The sequence below is a fragment of the Penicillium bovifimosum genome (genome assembly GCF_028826915.1).
Source record: "Penicillium bovifimosum strain IBT 22155 chromosome Unknown utg000001l_segment0_segment0, whole genome shotgun sequence".
In the NCBI taxonomy this organism is placed as follows: Eukaryota; Fungi; Ascomycota; class Eurotiomycetes; order Eurotiales; family Aspergillaceae; genus Penicillium; species Penicillium bovifimosum.
In genome coordinates this window covers 493646-513606 of record NW_026622710.1, presented here as the reverse complement: position 1 = coordinate 513606, position 19961 = coordinate 493646, and the positions used below count along the sequence as shown (strand labels likewise).

The following is a 19961-nucleotide window of genomic DNA, read 5'->3' as shown; positions in this document are numbered from 1 at the left end:
ACGTTCGGACATGTTTTCGTGCCATGGACGAGAATTATCCACTATAAGCAAATATTAATTAAATTTTTATTAACGTATTTCACTACCGAGCTGGCCAACCCACCGAGCTGACTACCCCCAAAACCCATAGTAAATGCGATTTTATATCTCAACAACCATGGGTTTTGTGACACATCAAGTCACATGGACTGGAACTGGAAGTGGAAGTGGACTTTGCCACGTGAGAGGAGGGGAAGCGTAGTATATCTTTTCTCTTCTCTCCTTTTGTTTTTCTTCCTTCTCTCTTCTCTTCTCCAGTCTTGTTGTTTTCTTTATTCAAGTGAATCGAATACTTCTGTTTTCGAAAGAGCTTCATCGTAACAGGTTTATTTTGTCTCCTTGTTATCACGATAGCAATTGATAAGAATAACTAGCGCTCTGTGTTACGATGATGCCAATTCCTCAAAGATAGAAGAGTGCATTTGAACTAGAATATTGAAGACAGAGAGAGAAGGAGAAAGAGGAAGAAGGGAAGTGAGAGATGGGGCCTTCACCTAGATCCTCACGTCATGTGTTCTCATCCCTCCGTCTAGTTCAATGCACCTTGAGAAGCAAACAACAAAAGTAATAATAGAAAGCAAACCTGTCACACGTGACATTGTGACATTACCCCCTTGCAAGAAACGATCTAGTCCCTTTAGATCGTGGAATCAATCAATCCGAGTCACTAGCTTCAAGGGCCACTAGCATAGGATTAACTCCTCCGATCTGGACACTGCCGATATCCATTCGATCACCATTGTTAGTGTTGGCTGGCGTGGTTGAAGAAGTGGTGTGTGAGAAGGAGTAACCGGCAAGCTGTTGGACAACCCTGAGAAACTCGGTGTAGGTACGCGGAAGATTAAGCTGTTGGGAGAGGCGGTTGCGGATTGAAGATTGAAGACCTTTCCGGAAAGCTGAGATCTTTGTGACATCCGGCCATTCCTGACCCTGAGCTTCGTAGAGGAGTCGCTCGAATTTAGCGATGTAAGCGGCGAGGGATTCATCGGCGACCTGCTTAACGGAAAGAAGACGATCCTCTGCTTCTTGAATCTTCTTTGGATTATCGTACACGCGGCGGAGTTGGTCGAGGATAGTGTTGAAATTGTGAGTCTCGTTTTTACGTGCGGTTGCGAGTTGTGGAAGAACCATGGCCTGGACTGAGGCGGAGAGGTTGAGGTAGACGTAGTAAAAATGGGCTGTTTCGTCTCCGGTGGCTGGTCCGTCGATAGCGAGTTTTGCACGGATAGCGGCGTCCCACGTATCGTACTTGATAGCTGAACCGGTGAATTTCTCGGGATCCGGAAGTGACGGTTTCGGGCGTTTGGTGGAGGATGAGCTAGGTTGAACTAGCTTGGATTGCTGATGAGCCTGTTGAAGGCTTTGAATTTCGCCGCGAAGGTCGTCGACGATGGCAGCAAATTCAACGCTGAGTTCGCCGCGAAGGTTGTCGACGGTGGCAGCAAATTCTGCGCTGAGTTCGCTGCGAATCTGATCTCGCATTTGATCCATTTGGATGGGTGGGAGATGGATCGAGGGTAAAAGAGATGAGAAGGGAGCAAGATTGATGATTGCACTTGAACCTTATGCCTGAGGTGATGAAACGATGAGGAGAGAGAGAGAAAAGAGAAACAGTCAGGAAAGGGAAAAAGAAGGGTGTTAGCAGCCTCTCGCGCTCAGCCTACTACTAACCCCGGAGTAGTCAGATCTCTCGCATACAGAGACTTGTGTCTAAGGCTTCACCCGACTATCCGTTCAAAAGGAAGATCTCCAGTCCAAGAGTGTACCTTACAGTAAGGACCTCATAAAGGCAGTTGGAGCAAGATGCCGATTCGCTTCTACAGGCCTTTGTAGAGAGGGTCTTCAATATTATGTTACGATGATGCCAGGTCCTCAAAGATAGAAGAGTGCATTTGAACTAGAATATTGAAGGCAGAGAGAGAAGGAGAAAGAGGAAGAAGGGAAGTGAGAGATGGGGCCTTCACCTAGATCCTCACGTCATGTGTTCTCATCCCTCCGTCTAGTTCAATGCACCTTGAGAAGCAAACAACAAAAGTAATAATAGAAAGCAAACCTGTCACACGTGACATTTTGACACTCTGTATCAATTTCAAAGATATTAAAAGTCGATATTATGGTGGTATCAAAAATTAGCGTTCCATGACCCCAGATATTGTAGTGGGAAGGTGTGACCTAACCCTACAGGCATGCTTCCCCTGTCCACTCCTTTGGTTTTCACGTGAGCGTTCCTTACATCAGCAATTTTGTGCTGAAGATATAGTCGCGAGATAGTTTTAGTTGACATACACACTCCTACACATCTCATATTTGACTGCTTGTGCGCAGGCGCCCAACCTCTTTGCTACCTCTGGTCCGATGTCTATGCTGGCCGGTATCTCCTGAATCGACTCGTGTGCCTCAGAGCACACAGCCTTGAGCGTTCCCCTCTTCAATATATATGTCACGCAAGCATGAAGCCTTGGATTTTCCTCAAACTCCCTATAGGTGCTTGTCATGACCTAAAAGACGCTATGCAACAAGAATAAGTCCGTATAGGCCACCGTTGTTAAGTTACTGTGTTGTAATTTGCCACTTTTACTATGTGTTTTGGAGTAGCCAGCTCGGTGGTGAAATACGTTATTATATTCTTACTACTGAATAGGCGGCTGGCCGCCTCGCCCCTGTGGGCAAGCAGTCCCTCCTCGGTTCGGATCCAGCTTTTTAGGTACATCGTACGGGGCGCACTGTGACGGTCTAAGCCTAGGTGGAGAGTTGCGATTTTGCGGGGCTGATATTTTAGTCGAGGTCGTACTGTCACGTGCTATGAGATCTAGGACAAAGGACAAGGGTCATGTGATAGAGGAGGTGATTGTTTGTTCGTGCCTGAGGCACGTACCTGAGGAGCATAAAGGCTCCTCTCAGATAGTTGCTTTCTTTCTTTCTCTTTCTCTCTTCACCTTTAGTTTTTTGGATCACAGCACTCTTTCCATCAAAGATTTGGCTCATAATATAAAACTAAAGGTCATCACAACCCTCACTGAAGCAACGCTGTACAGACCATCATTGTGATTGGTCTCAGCTCGTCTTCACCCCACGTTCCTTGGCACCATACAGCCAAGACTTCCGAACCCGAATCCGACGATTTCCCGAACCGAAGACCCACAGTGCCGACTGTGTTGACGAATCAGAATGGCTCCTCCTAAGGCTGATAAGCACAGCAGACAGCAGCGAGTGAGCAACCCCGATGACGAACCCCAGACACCCCCGAATCCTGACTCCGGCCCTTCCCACGAAACCGCTCCTGATCCTCTCGCCGACAATGATGACGATACTGGCGGAGGATTTGCACCCCAGATCACGTTCAAGGGAACCAGATTGATCAACCTCCAACTGGACTCGCCGACGGTTACCAAACAGCTCCTGAAGATTGATCTCAAGGACCGATATGACAAATTGACCGCGGTCTACAAGGAACTGGAGCAGAAGTTCTACGAACTTGAAAGACTCAACTCTGAACTCCAGGACAAGCCCCGCAATCAGGAAGGAAAAATCATTCGTGAGCGAGACGAGGCGATGGCTCGCTACCAACGAGCAAGAGAAGAGAGAAACAACGCGCGAGCTGACCTGGAGAAAGCGGTCTCTCGAGCAGCCGCAGCTACGGAAGAGAAGGATGCCGCTATTACCAAGCTGCATGAGATGGCCATCAAGTTCTGTGATCTGCAAACCCGCGCACCGATTGTGGAGGCGGTCAAGAAGACAACGCGTCTGCCAGACGCACCCATGCTTAGCGACGGAGTTGACATCCGTTACGAATCCTGGATGACGGGCATCAAGAGGAAGCTCACAGGGAATGCAGACCATTTCCCCGACGCGAACGCCCGTATCCAGTACGTGCAGAGCCGTGCCGAGGGACAAGCGTTTCGTCACATGGCTCCCCGTCTGAACGAGGAATCGCCCGACCCGTATAAAGACTACGGAGATATCCTCGCGCATATGAAGACCGTGTTTTCAAACCCAAACCATGCGGCAGAAGCACGTGCCAAGTATCAGCGGCTCACAATGAAGCCTCGTGACCAGTTTACTAGCTTCCTTGCGGATTTTATGGAGCTCGCAAACGAGGCAAATATCCATGTCGATAACCGCAAGGTTGACCTGTACGAAAAGCTACCCCCGTTGTTGCAAAGCCAGATGCTGGGGGACTCCTGCGAGGATGAAGTCAGTTTCGAGACGTTCAAAGATAGGTGTATCCGACGCTCTCATGCGATCGCCCTCGCCCAACAGAGCAAGACCACCACCGCGACCGGCCGAGGACGATCGAATCCAGTCTCCTCTTCAACTGGGGTGGGATCATCGTCATCGAACACGAAGGTTAAGACAGAAAACCCCACATCGTCGACCTATGTCCCCATGTCTGCCACGGAACGTGCGACCCTCATGAAAGAAGGGAGATGCTTTGGCTGCAAAGAGCATGGTCATATGACGCGCGACTGTCCCAAAAACACGTCGAAGCCCACTGCCGCTCCTACTGTCGCTACAACCCAGCCCGTCGTCAATTTGACAGCTCTCGAGGATCCCGCGGTTGACAACTCGGGAAAAGCTCGTGCCTAGGCGAAGTCTCCCTCCTAGGCGGAATGAAGGTATCACTTTTTGCTTTGAATCTGCAGAAATTACTTGGAAGTCCCCACGATAGTTTAGTTTTTAAAACAGAGCTTATGTTGAATGGACGTTCCTTTTCGATCTCAGCACTTGGTGATACTGGGGCAGACGGATCAATTTTTATCAACTCAGCCCTAGTGGAGTTGCTTGGACAGCATGGCCTTAGGACCCAGCGACTGGACAGAGAATGCCCCGTAAATGGGCTTGATGGAAAGCCTTCTCGGCCCATCACCCATGCAGTGATCCTTTCCATGGGAATCGATGGACATATCCAACAGCAAATTCCAATGCTGGTGGCGGACCTTGGGAAGCACGATATGATCATTGGAAGGCTATGGTTCTCAGAGCATGACGTTTTGCTTGACTGTCGTCGTCGCCGAATGATTTGGCCCCACGAAGTGTCCCTGTTTGAAGAAGTGGCTAGTAAAATAGCACTTCCGACACCCCTCACGATCCTAAAGAATCCCCGAAACCTCACTCACCAGAAGGATGCGGATCGTCGTGACAAATTCCTGGAGCAGAGCATTGATCCCTACCTAGATCGGAACGGAGGACGCTTCCCATCCCCACGGCTTCATCAGAAGGGACAATGGCGGGCAAAGGATATTGAGAAAATGCAACGAAACCTCGACGGAACAAAATCTCCAGAATTATCCGGCACACTTGACATAAGTATGATTAGTGCCAGCGGATACCAGAGACTCGAAACGAGGTCTCTGTCAGATTCAAAAACGGAAGTCTTTGCAACGTCTCTTAGTGAGATCGATAGCATCCTTGAAGTGAAGAGCAGCAGCGTATCTGATGACCCGGAGATGGATGAAATCCTTCGAGTGCTACCGGCTGAATACCATGATTTGGCCGACGTCTTCCTGAAGAGAAAATCAGATGAACTTCCGCCGCACAGAAAGGGAGTCGATCATGACATCGTTTTGGAGGCAGAAGCTCAGCCTGGTTACTGCCCTCTCTACAAACTGTCTACGCAGGAGCTCCAGGAAGCTAAGAAGTATATTCTAGCGAACCTCGATAAAGGGTTTATCGTTCCCAGCTCAGCACCATATGCCTCGCCGATCCTGATGGCTAGGAAACCAGGAGGTGGACTACGTTTCTGCGTTGACTATCGGAGACTGAACGCGCTTACCAAGAAGGATTGCTATCCATTGCCTCTGATTGATGAGGTTCTGCAGCGAACTAGCAAGGCTAAATTCTTCACAAAGGTGGACATGCAACAAGGGTTCCACCGTATCCGCATGACGCCTGATGCTGAAGATCTGACGACATTTCGGACTCGATATGGATCCTTCAAGTACAAAGTTCTGCCTTTCGGTTTAACCAATGGACCCGCTACGTTCCAGCGTTTTATGAACGACGTTCTGAGGGAATGCATGGATGAATACGCGATCGCCTTTGTGGACGATGTCTTGATCTACAGCGAGAACGAAGAGGACTATCGTCGGCATGTCAGGGAGGTTCTCCGTCGACTCCGGGCAGCTGGATTGCAAGTGGGAATCAAGAAGTGCGAATTTTCAGTCCAACAGACGAAGTTCCTAGGCTTCATCGTCAGCACTGATGGGATTTCCGTGTACCCCGAGAAGATCCGCATTATTGAAGAATGGACGTCTCCTGATACAGTAAGAGGGATCCAGTCATTTCTTGGCTTTTGCAATTTTTACCGGCGGTTTATACGGAACTACAGCAAGATATCCAAACCACTACACCGTCTAACCCGGAAAGACACCCCGTGGGACTGGGATGACAATTGTGAAGGAGCGTTCCAGGAACTGAAGAACGCGCTCCTCTCGGCACCAATTCTACGACATTACGATAATCAGCGCCTTACCCGAGTAGAAACTGACGCATCTGACGGAGTGCTGGGTGCAGTCCTAACGCAGTACTACGAAGAGGACGATTTCTGGCACCCTGTCGCCTTTTACTCGAAAGTCATGCAGGAAGCGGAGTTGCACTACGAAATCCGAGACAAAGAACTCCTGGCAATAGTCCGTGCTTTGCAAGAATGGAGACCAGAGTTGCTTAGCTTAACGCAGACAGAGCGTTTTGGCATAGTGACGGATCATCAATCTTTGGAGTATTTCATGAAGAACCGACAGCTGAATCAACGACAAATGCGATGGAGCGAGTCCCTCTCCCAGTTTCACTTCATGATCAAATATCGCCCGGGAAAGAAGAACATTATTGCAGACGTCTTATCACGAAAAGACGCTCCATGTCTGGATGACAGTCGACAAGCTGTTCTACTCCCAGAGTCCTGTTTCGAAAACCCAGGGAGAGATCCCGACGCCGATCCCGTTCAGATATCCCCTCTCTCTAACGAAATGGCAGGTAACGGACCTGACGGATCCAGCATTGTTGAACGAGTCAAGCATGCCAATCGCAATGACCAAAGCCTCAACGAATTCCGCGAAATGGCCGGTGCAGGAAGCCCAAGCTGGTCCATAGACGACGATGGTTTATTACTCTACAATGGTAAACTAGAAGTGCCTGACCAAGATGATCTCCGTGCTCGACTCCTCGACGAGATGCATCGCCAGCCACTGGTAGCTCACCCGGGCATTGAGAAGCTGAAGAAATTAGTTTCTGCACGGTATCATTGGCGGGCCAGTGACATAAAGTGATACGTTGACAACTGCCTGATATGTGTCACGTGTGACAGGTTTGCTTTCTATTATTACTTTTGTTGTTTGCTTCTCAAGGTGCATTGAACTAGACGGAGGGATGAGAACACATGACGTGAGGATCTATGTCAAGGCCCCATCTCTCACTTCCCTTCTTCCTTCTTCTCCTTCCCTCTCTGTCTTCAATATTCTAGTTCAAATGCACTCTTCTATCTTTGAGGAATTGGCATCATCGTAACAATATGCAAGAGAACCAAGGCGTGGAGAGACAAGACCCCAGGATTACTCCATCCGATAGAGATCCCGAATCGTCCATGGGAGCATCTCACTATGGATTTCCGATCATTCCCGAAGGATAAGAATGGTTTTGACGCTGTATTCGTGATCGTCTGTCGACTCTCTAAGAGACCTATCTCGATACCTTGTCACAAAGAGACGACTGCGAAGAAGATGGCCCGTTTGTTCATCAACAATGTCATCAGGATCACCGGGATTCCGGTATCGATCATATCAGATCGAGGAGGACAGTTTATCTCGGAGTTCTGGACTGAATTCTGCCGAATTCTTGGAATTGAGAGAAGGCTATCATCAGCACATCACCCAGAGACTGATGGACAAAGCGAAATCGCCAATCAATATATGGCGCAGCGGCTCCGCCCCTACATTGAGCATAACCAGGACGATTGGTCCGATTACCTTCCAATGGTTGACTTTGCAGCATTGATTCTGCCCCAAGAAACAACTCGAAAGTCCCCATTTTTCGTCGAGCGAGGATACGAACCTGTGATGTCATTCGACTGGCGAGATCGGAGCACCTTGACTGAGAATGAGCAAGAAGCATCGGACATGCTAGCACGTCTACATGAGATCTGGAACGAGACGAAGGAACAAGCTACGCATTCCCAGGGACGGCAGGCTCAACAAGCAAATAGGCATCGCCGTGAAGTTGATTTCGACGTCGGTGATCTGGTTTTTGTAACGACGAAGGACTGGCTGAAGGACAGGCCTAGCAGGAAGCTTTCCGACGTCGCCAGTGGACCGTACAAAATCATCAAGAAGGAAGGGTTCTCGTTCAAATTGGACCTTCCTCCGTCGATTAAGGTGCATCCAGTCTTTCATGCTAGCAAGCTACGGAAGGCATCGACGACTGAACCACTGCGAGGGCAGCATTCGGACCCTCCCCCACCTATTCAGGTAGGGGAAACCGATGAGTGGGAGGTCGAGAAGATTCTCGATGCCAAACTTCGTTACCGAAAATTGGTTTACCGAGTCCAATGGCTCGGGCATGACGTTGACCTGACATGGTATCCCGCTGGGAACTTCAAAAATTCAGCTGATAAGATCGAGGAATTCCATGACAATTACCCGTCAAAGCCGGGACCACCCTTACGGCTGCAAGCATGGAAGGACGCTGCTATGGCAGACCAACTACTGGAGGATCACCCTGACGATTATAAAGTGTGACTATGACGGCATTCAGAGGACTGAATGCAGTTTTGCAAGGGGAATGTCACGTGCTATGAGATCTAGGACAAAGGACAAGGGTCATGTGATAGAGGAGGTGATTGTTTGTTCGTGCCTGAGGCACGTACCTGAGGAGCATAAAGGCTCCTCTCAGATAGTTGCTTTCTTTCTTTCTCTTTCTCTCTTCACCTTTAGTTTTTTGAATCACAGCACTCTTTCCATCAAAGATTTGGCTCATAACACGTACCCCGCTTTTCCTTCCTTTCTTTTTATTCTTCAGCTTTAGTATTCCCGTAATCGACACAACGATTTTATTTTGTTTTTGGTCGTGCATGGGTGAGGCAGTTGGTGTCGGTGCCTTTCGGCAAGGTCGCCACCCTTCTGGAGCTTTGTACGGGGATAAAAAACCAACAAATCGTGGTGTTATGTGTAGGTGTGTTTACAATTTTCGCAATACGGTGAGTTGTACGTTTTGCTCCATGGGCTTTTTGTTCCCCTGTCGGTAAGTAATATTTTATGATTTTCGATAGCACCAGAATCGATCGGACCGGCGAACAAGGACTCATGTTACGGGGTCCTACCCTAGGACCCCTCACATCTCATGACAGCGTTATCTCTCATGGCTCGGTGTTACAGGTTTCCCATCTTGGGACCCTCACATCACTTAGCGCTCAGACCTTGTATGATCGTCCGGCCCCACACGTCATCGGTGGCGTGGACTTTGGATGATCTTGGACGGGACTCCGGATGATCATGGATCTGAATCCTGATGATTATCGGGTTTCCGTCATCTTGGGACTCGGACCCCGCATTATCTTGTTTGATCTCGGAAGATCCTAAAGGATCCTGGATGGCCTTACGTGGCTTTGGATTACCTCAGGAGATCTTAGACGATCGTTGGATAAGTCTGTGAAAGACTGTGATGTTGTACGAGGGAGTTTCCCCTCTTCTTCCCCACTTTGTTGTGCCAATGAGCATTGAGCATTTGTCATTATACTCATGTTAAATCCTTCGACTTGGAGAGTGCCATGAGGGCTCTCCAAGATTCAGTCTCGTTACCGAATGGACTATGCTCATGTCTGAGCCTGCTCGTATCAGAGCCCTACATCTTGCTGTCTTCTTACCTAGCCAATAGTCTTCTGTTTCTATCTACCCCTTAACAACTCAATAGAATAATACTCAGGGTCTATTCTTAATGATTGGACAATTAACTAGACCAATGTCTCCTATCGTCACTCAGGCAATTTAACATCCACGCAAATAATCAATTGCTTTGGATGAAGAATGTTCTTGCACCTGAGATCGTCATTCAATGTTTTGATCTTGTTGTGGTACTCTTCCATAGTGTGGAGGTCATCCAGGAAGGTGTTGAAGAAGGAAGGCATTGAAGACCAGGTATTCCGTGGTGAATCATTTCGGAAGAGAGTAGGTTTCAAGTGTTCTTCCATGCCGGTGTGGCATCAGTGGTCCATCCTCACATATCAATTAAATAATTGACACAGACAGGGCTTTGTCGTTTGTTTGAAGATGAGGTATCATTTGTAAAGACGGAGATGATGAGGTCTTCATTAAGGATCGCCTTCAGACGAACGGCCCAAATGGTGCGGTTCTCAGGCAGAGCCTTCCAGCTTGGGAATTAACATTTCTCCAAGGGATTCCATGCTCTGGTAAGTCAGGTTGGCGAAACGGATTCCGAGGCGCAATTCAGCAACTCGATATGGACCTAGAGCTGAAGTAGGAATTTTGTGCGGCTCATAATCTCGAGTTCTTTATATAGCAGGGCAACGTATTGTGGGAGGTGAATGGACTGAAGAAAAATTAATGAAGAATGTGGCAAGGACGTTTGGCGGAGTCAAGTATATCTTGATTTGATTGGTTTCAATGATATTATGGACTTGATGATGAAAAGATAATTTCCTTTCCCTGGGGGATTTGACTCCATCTATCTTTGGGCTTCATGTGCTTTATTTGATGAGGGATTCCGGAGACATCAATCTGCAAAAATCAATCCACAAGCGTCTGGCCGTCGTGTCATATTCGATATATTTTGGATGTTACAGTACCCAACGCGCGGGAGGTGTGTTGGGCGCTTGGCACTGTTACACTATATTATTCAAGAACTTACATGGCTTCTCTAGGATAGAGGCGCGAGGGCCTCCGCCCGCAACTTAATGGTGCTAGACCTCGTCCGTCCAGCTTGGTGAGAGGTCTTAACCGGTCCTTACGTCTTTTCCGAAAATTACACACCCTCGCACAGCGAGGGACACCCACATGGTAGCGATCACCCAAAGTGTAGTGTATCTTTTACTAGGCGCAACATACAAAAGGTACGTATATAAATGTTGGTTGTTCTCAACCATTATATATTGATAACCCTTATTGTTTAACTATAGAACTAATAGCTAATGCTCTGATAAAATTTTAAGAGTATGTTTCAGGGACGTCTTAGAAGTTGAATATCTTATGTTAGATAAACTAAACTTTGCGTGATCCCTACCATGTGGGTGGCGGACCCTCGCTGTGAGAGAGTCTGTAATTATTGTAAAAAATGTAAGGGCCGGTTGGTGCATGTGGCTCTTTTTGGCCCTATCGTAGAAGCAGTGGCCCTCGAAGCAGCTGACTAGCTATACAGCTTGGGACGTCAAAAGACAGAAAACAGTATGGGCAAGAGATGCCACCGTAAAAACCAATCTTATGATTTGAAACACTAAATACAGGTAAAAATGATCAACCAGAAATAGAGATATCCAGGCAGATTCCAAATCGACGGCCCGAGAAACTAAAAGTGCATATTCATATAATGTATTTCACTAGCTGGCCACCCCCAAACCCCATAGTAAATGCGATATTTCCTACATTTATATCTTAACAACCATGAGTTTATTTTGTCTCCTTGTTTCACGATAGCCATTGACAACAATAATTAGCGTTCTGTATCAATTTCAAAGATATTATTTTTAACCCAATCTTTGAACCCCCGAACCCCCCTCGGAGATGTGAGCGTCAGGGATGAAGACCCCCGACTCGCCCCACTGGGGACTGGTGGGATATCTCTGAATCTCTTCAATATTTAGGCACTTGTGAAAGAAAGGACGGAGGACTTGGGATTGACGGGACTCGCCGAGACCCTGTCAAGATCTCTCAGCTTTCATGGTTTCGATCTACTACGTCATGAGATCGATCTTGTGTGTGACGGTAGGCAATTCTTGAAAAAGAGTCCAATTCGACAAGATAACTAGTCTAAGGAAAGGAAGAAGAAAGAAAGAAAAGAAAGAAAACGAAAGAGGCGCGCAACAAAACAAGTCCCTCGTCTCTCCTCCTCCTGTCACATGACCTGAATCGACTCACCGCCTGGACAGGCCTGGCAGAACCCACCTGCAGTGTCACATTGTGACAGATATCCGCGAAGATCCGTCGTCGGGTTGCCTCCACGTTTCGGAACCATGGAATCCCTAATCATTGTGTCATCCTATCTTGCCACTGATGGGCCTGCGATAAAGACCCAGACTTGTGGGATATTTCTAAATCTCTTCAAGACTAGTTTCTGTACTACTAGGCAATAAACTGATGACAAGTTTATCACTCCTTTGATCATTTGATATATTCTGGTACATTCGATAACTATCGTTTTGCCTGATCGTTCACTCTCACGTGAAAACCCTCATTGTCCTCACATCTACTAATTTGCGATAAAACTGGTCAAGCACATTACCCGATCAAAGGTCCGAGAAAATAGAAGTGCAGATCTCACATATAAAGAGATGAACACACTCTACGCTACCCAACACACAGCAGGAAAATATTTATATTTATATTCTTACTCTGAATAGGCGGTTGGCCGCCTCGCCCCTGTGGGCAAGCAGTCCTCGGTTGGAATCCAGCTTTTTATGTACATCGTACGGGGCGCATGCGCCTCCGCCCGCAACTCCCATCGTTAACCTCAATCCACTGGTACTAGGCCTCGTCCGCCCAGCTTGGTGGCAGGTCTTAGTGCATTCTTTTTCTTCTTCTTTTTCTTCCTCCTCCTTCCCCTATCTTGGTAGTAGTAGGAGCCCTCCGAGCAGCTGTCTAGCTATAGAGCAACGTCCCTTCGTCGCCTACTCGGTGTCCCCCCTGAGTGGGTCTCGTGTGGCCACATGTTGCCGCCCTCTAGCTCTCTTGCGAGCCTGTTCTCAACAGGAAAATATAATATCATGAATAGGTCAATATAACACAGTGTCACAGGTCATGGAGGACTTGGGGCTATGAGCCATGTGGCTTGAGGGAGGCGGACACGTAACGATAAGGGAGGGGCACGTGCTGCTTATCGGACAAGATATCAGCACGTCCTGGCGGAGATGTTTTCCTTCCTTCCTTCTCTCCTCGTGCTTAGTTGCTTCGTTTAATGCCACTACATTGGTCGATCTTCTTCATCATTCATAACTGCCAACTGGGCGTAACACACAGAGAACAATCAAGATTATATATATATAATGGAAGCACCAATAGAAACATTATTCTCCCCCATAGCCACTGAGCCAAGTGGTTCGGAACAAGCCATTAAATCAAAAGGATAAAATAAAATAGGGTCAAGCACGCAAAAGAAGTAGTCAAGACCTGGGGTATAAACCCACCTACTGTAAGATCTAAGAATATCAATATGGCCTAAAAAGATCAAGACACGTTAACGGACAGACGCCTGCGGACTGACGTAACATTAAGATACAACACTTGTGACGGGATTGACGCGGACGGACTGACGATTGCGAATTGTTGCTTCCGGACAGACGATTGCGGAATCTCACCAAACACAGCACATGAAGTGCAAAGATAAATAGGAGTCAAATCTCCTAGGGGAATTAGTTTCAGCATCACTACTATCATCAAGTTCTTGCAACACAATCAAACTCACTTGACTCCCACCATCTTTCTTAAGAACCTTTCCTCCCAAACATCTTCACCGCCACCATTCCTTCCTCTGCCATAATCGTCCTTGACTTAGTTACCAGTATACACGCTCAATTGACCCCATCTATCTTCTTCCCACATTTTCTCTTTTCTCCAATAAGTAACCTCTCAGGGGGGCCGAAATAATAACACTCGGCGACAGAGAGTATACTTCATTGTGTTTGATGAGGATTAGAAGATTCATCATATTGTGACAATCGATTGGTTACATATTTATACCATAATGTTGGACTTTGTTCTAATCAGTAAATAGCTTCCTCTGAATGGCATCACTTGGTATTATCATCCTTGGGTATTTACAGGGAAGGTATCGTGAGGGGTAAATGAATTGAAAAATGATTGTAGAAAGTGGATGGAATAGAGAGAGAGCGAAGTTTGATGAAAGAATGCCGGAGAGAAAGCTGGTGGAGCTAAGTATTGCGAAGCTGTTTTTCTTAGTTCCTGATGGAAATGCCTTCCTTCTGGCAGGGGGTATGAGCCGAGGAAATCAACTTTGTCGATATGGTTGATCCCGAGATGCATTGTCGATTCCAACACCTGACGCGTAGGAACGCGTCAACACCGCAGAACAGCCGACATTGAGTGGCTGTAGAAGGAGAGACGAAATGGAAAGATATCTATCGTTTTCTTCAAAAAGTTCATCGAACTTCGGGGTCAAATGGCCCCCATGACCGTCGAGGATCGAAAGTTCATACACCCGCCCAGCCCCACGGAACAGACTGGCTCTGGTTATTATGGACGAAGCTCATCCTGCGGCCCAATGCGGCCAAGACTTTCCGGGAAATGGTCTCAAGACAGTCTATTCATAATTTCTGACGAATGAAAAGGCCTGGATGGAGTACGTGGTTCATATCTATATATAGGTTCTTTATCATTTACTATCCATGACTCTTGACGTGTTACATGTAGGGCTTGATATAGGTTTTAGCTTAACTGCCGACCTCCCTTTGATGGGAGTGATAGTATTGATATTGCTGTCCATGGTTCTAGTGCTATCTATAATCTCATGGCGTAATTCACTACCGCTGGCCTCCCAGAAACAGATTTTATAAGTGGTAATTACGACACAGTCTATGAACAACACCGGTGTTCTATACGGATTTATTCGACTTGGATAGCATCCTTTAAGTAATAGCGAGGGTCTATAGGGTGTTTGAAAGCTTGCATTATATATGTTACGATGAAGGGTTATCAGAATTGAATCGATTCTAGTTCCATGCGTTCATCACATATATATGCTAGTATTGGAACGCTAATGGTTTTATCCCACCAAGCTGGACGGACGAGGCCTAGCACCATTGGATTGAGGCTAACGATGGGGGTTGCGGGCGGGGGCGCGTACGATGTACATAAAAAGCTGGATTCGAACCGAGGAGGGGCTGCTTACCCACAGGGGCGAGGCGGCCAGCCGCCTATTCAGTGGTAAGAATATAAATAATAGCTTTTATCCATGCCTATCGAGAAATAAGGAAAATAACACGTGGTCATTGACATAATAAATTGCACTTACGGCGTGTTTTCGAGTTACCCAGCTTGGTGGTGATATACAGTGGTGTTCCACAAGTATTTAACCTCCAGTACTTTGGGGGCCAAGGACCCACTTTTAATATTGCCCGGCAGAAACCTCGTGAATTCGATTTCATCCAATAGTTGGTGACGCGTGAGTTTTAAATAGCTGATAAAGTAAGCGGTCTAGATAGCACTCAAATAATAAAAGTGGGGACCTAAGATCCGGAGGTTAAATACTTGTGGAACACCACTGTATATACGTAGGTCTAGGAGGATTGTGGCAGAGGAAGGAATGGCGGCGGTGAAGATGTTTGCGAGGAAAGGTTCTTAGGAACAATGTGGAAGAAAGATGGTGGAGTCAAGTAAGTTTGATTGTGTTGCAAGAACTTGATGATAACGTATTCCACAAGCGAGTGGCCCAGTCCAAAACACATAGTAAAAGCGGTAACATACAACTTGATATCTCAACAACGGTGGGTTCTACGGACTTTACCCTATAGCATAGTATCTTTTAGGTTATAACTAGCATCTATAGGAAGTTTGAGGAAAATCGAAGACTTTATGCTTGTGTTATATCGATATATCTTTTTTGGCGACGTATTATTCTGTAATTTTTGAAATCACTTCAATATTGCCTTTTAATATCATTGAAATTCATACAGAATGCTATTTTCTCCCATCAATGGCTACCGCGAAATAAAGGAGATGAAATAAATTCGTGGTTGTTGAGATAATATATCGCGTTTAGTGCCGTTTACTATGTGTTTTGAACCGGGCCACTCGCTTGTGTGGGCCACTCGCCTGTGGAATACGTTGGTAGTGATGCTGAAACTAATTCCCCTAAGGGATTTGACTCCTATTTATCTTTGCACTTCATGTGCTGTGTTTGGTGAGATTCCGCAATCGTCAGCCCGTCCGCGTCAATCCCGTTCACAAGTGTTGTATCTTTATGTTACGTCAGTCCGCAGGCGTCTGTCCGTCAACGTGCCTTGATATTTTTAGGTCATATTGATATTTTTAGATCTTACACTCCCCCTTAATCTGTACAATCTGTGAAGATTATACAGATTAGGTGATTCGTTTGTCCTGCAGCTGTGCTAACTATGTTAGAGCTGAGAACTGAGGGAATGGTAGATTCTTTGTTCAGATGTCAGCCACTTGATAGTTTGTGGGAATAAGATCAGTTTGATCATGCCTTCTGATATAGCGTTTCTTGTGAAATGATACATCAGTGGTATGTATGTGTTTTGTCTTTTTGTGGAATTCAGGATTTTCACTTGGTAGCTTGGCCGATAGACAATCCACTAGTATAGTTGGCACTGAGTGCGTATAGCCTAGATGTAGGTTGTCATTGATGTAATCGAACATGCTCTTTAGGTAGTACCTCTTTTGTGGCTTCTTTTAAAGCAATGTATTCAGCCTCGCATGTGCTTAAGGCCACACTCTTTTGTAATTGAGAGTTCCACGATATGGAGTTATTGTGTGACACGTTGCCTGAGAGACTAAAGATATAGCCTGAGGTTGATTTATAATCATCCTTGTCCCCGGCCCAACCTGCATCGCAGTAGCCTTTGAGGGTCAAGTTGTTTCCCGAACAATCGTAGTGTAGTCCTAGGGACGGAGTACTTTTCAGGTACTTCCATATTTTCTTGAGAATGTTGAAGTGTTCCTTGTTAGGATTACTCATAAATCTTGAGCAGTATATGACCACATATGTCATGTCTGGTCTAGTTTTTAGTACCAGGTATAGTAGTGAGCCAACTTGCTTTTGATAGCTGTTGATCTCATTTGTTGAGGCATTGCCAGTGTTTTTCTGTAGCCTGACTCCTGGTTCTCCAGGGATTTTGACAGGTTTGTATTCAGTGTTGTTGATGATATCAAATTTGTTCAGGAGTTTCCCACTGTATTTGGACTGATTGATGTATAATTCTTTGTCTTTGCTGATAATATCATTTCCTAGGAATGTGGGCACTGGTCCCATTTCTTCGATTTTGATAGAAGACTTTAGCTTCGTCATGAGGACTCGGATATACTGCTTATCTTTATGAATGGCTAGTATATCGTCGACGTGGCATATCAAGATGCAGTTTGTTTCTGTATTGATGTAGACTCCTTCGTGATATGGTAAAAGCTTAAAGCCATATTTCAATAGGGCCTTGGTTAAGTATTTGTACCACAACCTTGGACTTTGTTTTAGACCATAGATTGCTTTTTCCAGGCGGCAGCATTTGGTAATGTCATCATATATCCCTTCGGGTAATATGGTATAGATTTCGGCGTCTATGTCGGCGTGCACGAATGCATTTTTGACATCATATTGTAGGATGACCGATGACCCATCCTTTGTTGGCAGCTATTATCAATAGCATACGCCATGTTTCAGTTCTACATGTAGTAGAGAATGTCTCCGGGAAGTCTATTCCTAGTTTCTGATGGAAGCCTTGAATTACCCATCGGGCTTTGTATCTGTAGGTCTTCTCATCATTGTGTTACGCGTAGCCGACTGGTCACGGTGAGTTAGGATAACTTTGGGTTATACTTGCCTGATCCTAGCTGCGGATTCCAAGAGTATCTCTCAATCGTACCGTTGCTTCGCAAAGCCTTACTGCGGGATGGATCCTGTTGAGTGTCTTGCAGAACGTGCCAGAAGTGCGCGCCGAGTAAGTCAATCACCGAGTATTGCTACTGAGTGAATCCCCTACTCGTAGGTTGGGTTGTCTTGAGGGTGAACTGTGAAGTGCAAAGTACTAAAGGTAGTAACCAAGTAACAATGTGCAATTGATCGCGAAGAACTAAATACATGATGCTGAAATGAGTGTCCTTATATATCCAGTCCTTCCTATCGCCGATGAGTCGGGACTCATCGCCGATGCGCCAGAACTCATCGCTGATGAGTCCATCCTATCACTGATAGGATGTAGTCACGTGGGGTTTTTACCGTGCTTCCCACATTTAGGGCGTAATCTCGGTGCTGGTAGAATGGTGGCCGTTTCCCGCGTCGCGCTAACCGTCTCATGGAGTAATAGGGTATTGTTCGCGACGGTTAGCCGCAGGCTGTTTCTTGCTCCTGCCCTGAATGTCTTTGCCTTGGGCCCCCTGGGGCATGCCCAAGTATACCGAAACACACGTGACAACGCTAATCCCTAGCGTCCGTAGAATGATTGGTTCACGGTTGCTACTCAAATAGCTGCGGCCCCCGCGCTTCCTTGAGGTCCGTAACAGATGGTCCATGATTCTTTGATTGTTGCCTTGTTTGATATAGGTCTGTTACGTCCCTCTACCCACGAGTGCCTCACAGAGGACTTGGACCTGGATTCTGCCAAGTCACGTGGCGGTCAGGCTTGACCGGGCCACGTGATCCGGCTTGGGCTCTCCACAACAGAGACTGCCCGTCAGACTTAGACTCCTTAGCGATTAGTCTGAATACAGGAATACCCCTTAGGATTTCTTCACTCTAGTTCTAAACCCCTCATTTGGACCCGCCAGTACGCCGGTCCTAACTAGTTTGAATACCCATCTCCCTTTTATGGGAGTGATAGCATTTTTGTTGTCTTTTGTTTTAAGGATATCAATAACGTCATAGGTGTTTTGTTTTTCAAGTTCTTTGACTTCTTCTTTGCATGTTCTTATCCATAGTTCTTTGTCTTTCGATTTCATGGCTTGTTTCCACCCACTCGGTTCAGTGGATATGGTAGCAGTGAGAATGAAGTTTTAGTTTTGATTGTTAGGATCATTTTGATCTGGTTTTGTATTGTATTCACCTATCCGGGATATCATGTTTCTTCGCTCTGTGTCTTGAGCTGTGTAGAGTATATTCATTTCTTTGTATGGGATTTGCACTTCGATTTTGTATGGCCTTTTGAGTAGGTAGTCCGGTTGATAGCTCTATGTTGGCTTCACCGTTTTTCTCGTCGTTTAACGTGTCAAAGTTGTAGAATTCGTTTTCACATACAGTGACATCTCGGGCCCATACTGTTTTCTTTCTTTTGAGATCCCACAGTTTGTAGTTTGTGGAGTTATTGTATCCAATTAGCATGGCTTCTTGTTTTCTTGGTTCAAGTTTTGTTTTGTATTTGTTGTCATGATAATATGCAAGTGATCCCCATGTTTTGATGTTTTTGATGAATGGTTTTGTATTGTTGTATGTTTCATATAGTGTCTTATAACCTAGCGCTTTATGCGGTGTTATATTGTATAGGTGTTAAGGGGTAACTAGAAACAGAAGACTATTGGCTAGCTAAGAGGACAGCAAGATGTAGGGCTCATTGATATGAGCAGGCTCAGACATGAGTATAGTCCATTCGATAACGAGACTGAATCTTGGAGAGCCCTCATGGCACTCTCCAAGCCGAAGAAGTATTTAACATGAGTGTAATGACAAATGCTCAATGCTCATTGGCACAACAAAGCGGGGCAAAAGAGGGGAAACTCCCTCGTACAACATCAGTCTTTCACAGACTTATCCGACGATCTCCCGAGACAATCCAAAGCCATGCAAGGCCATCCAGGATCGGTCAAGATCATCCGAGATCCAACAAGATAATGCGGGGTCCGAGTCCCAAGATGACGGAAGCCCGATGATCCAATCAAAGATCAATCCGGGATCCAAGTCAATGATGTGTGGAGCCCAATGATCGGGCGAGGTACAATACTCCTCCAGATTCCGAGCCATGAGATGATAACCCTGTCATGAGATGTGAGGGGTCCTAGGGTAGGACCCCGTAACAATAGGTCTGC

General features: G+C 46.3%; 3 protein-coding genes across 3 annotated transcripts; 2 read left to right on the top strand and 1 right to left on the bottom strand.

Annotated features, from left to right (window-relative positions):
• Positions 1-693: 693 nt before the first annotated feature.
• N7515_000203 (uncharacterized protein) lies at positions 694-1530 on the bottom strand (the record flags this gene model as incomplete). The annotated part of the gene is made up of 1 exon (XM_056660947.1): positions 694-1530. The coding sequence occupies one exon, from the start codon at positions 1528-1530 to the stop codon at positions 694-696; it is 837 nt and encodes a 278-aa protein (XP_056526113.1).
• A 1677-nt stretch (positions 1531-3207) lies between these two features.
• On the top strand, positions 3208-4626 carry N7515_000202 (zinc finger CCHC domain-containing protein; the record flags this gene model as incomplete). The annotated part of the gene is made up of 1 exon (XM_056660946.1): positions 3208-4626. The coding sequence occupies one exon, from the start codon at positions 3208-3210 to the stop codon at positions 4624-4626; it is 1419 nt and encodes a 472-aa protein (XP_056526112.1).
• Positions 4627-4730: 104 nt separating this feature from the next.
• On the top strand, positions 4731-5457 carry N7515_000201 (retropepsin-like aspartic protease; the record flags this gene model as incomplete). Its single annotated transcript, XM_056660945.1, is given in 2 exon segments — positions 4731-5346; positions 5357-5457. 2 exon segments carry the CDS (start codon positions 4731-4733, stop codon positions 5455-5457), a joined length of 717 nt encoding a protein of 238 aa, XP_056526111.1.
• Positions 5458-19961: the final 14504 nt, after the last annotated feature.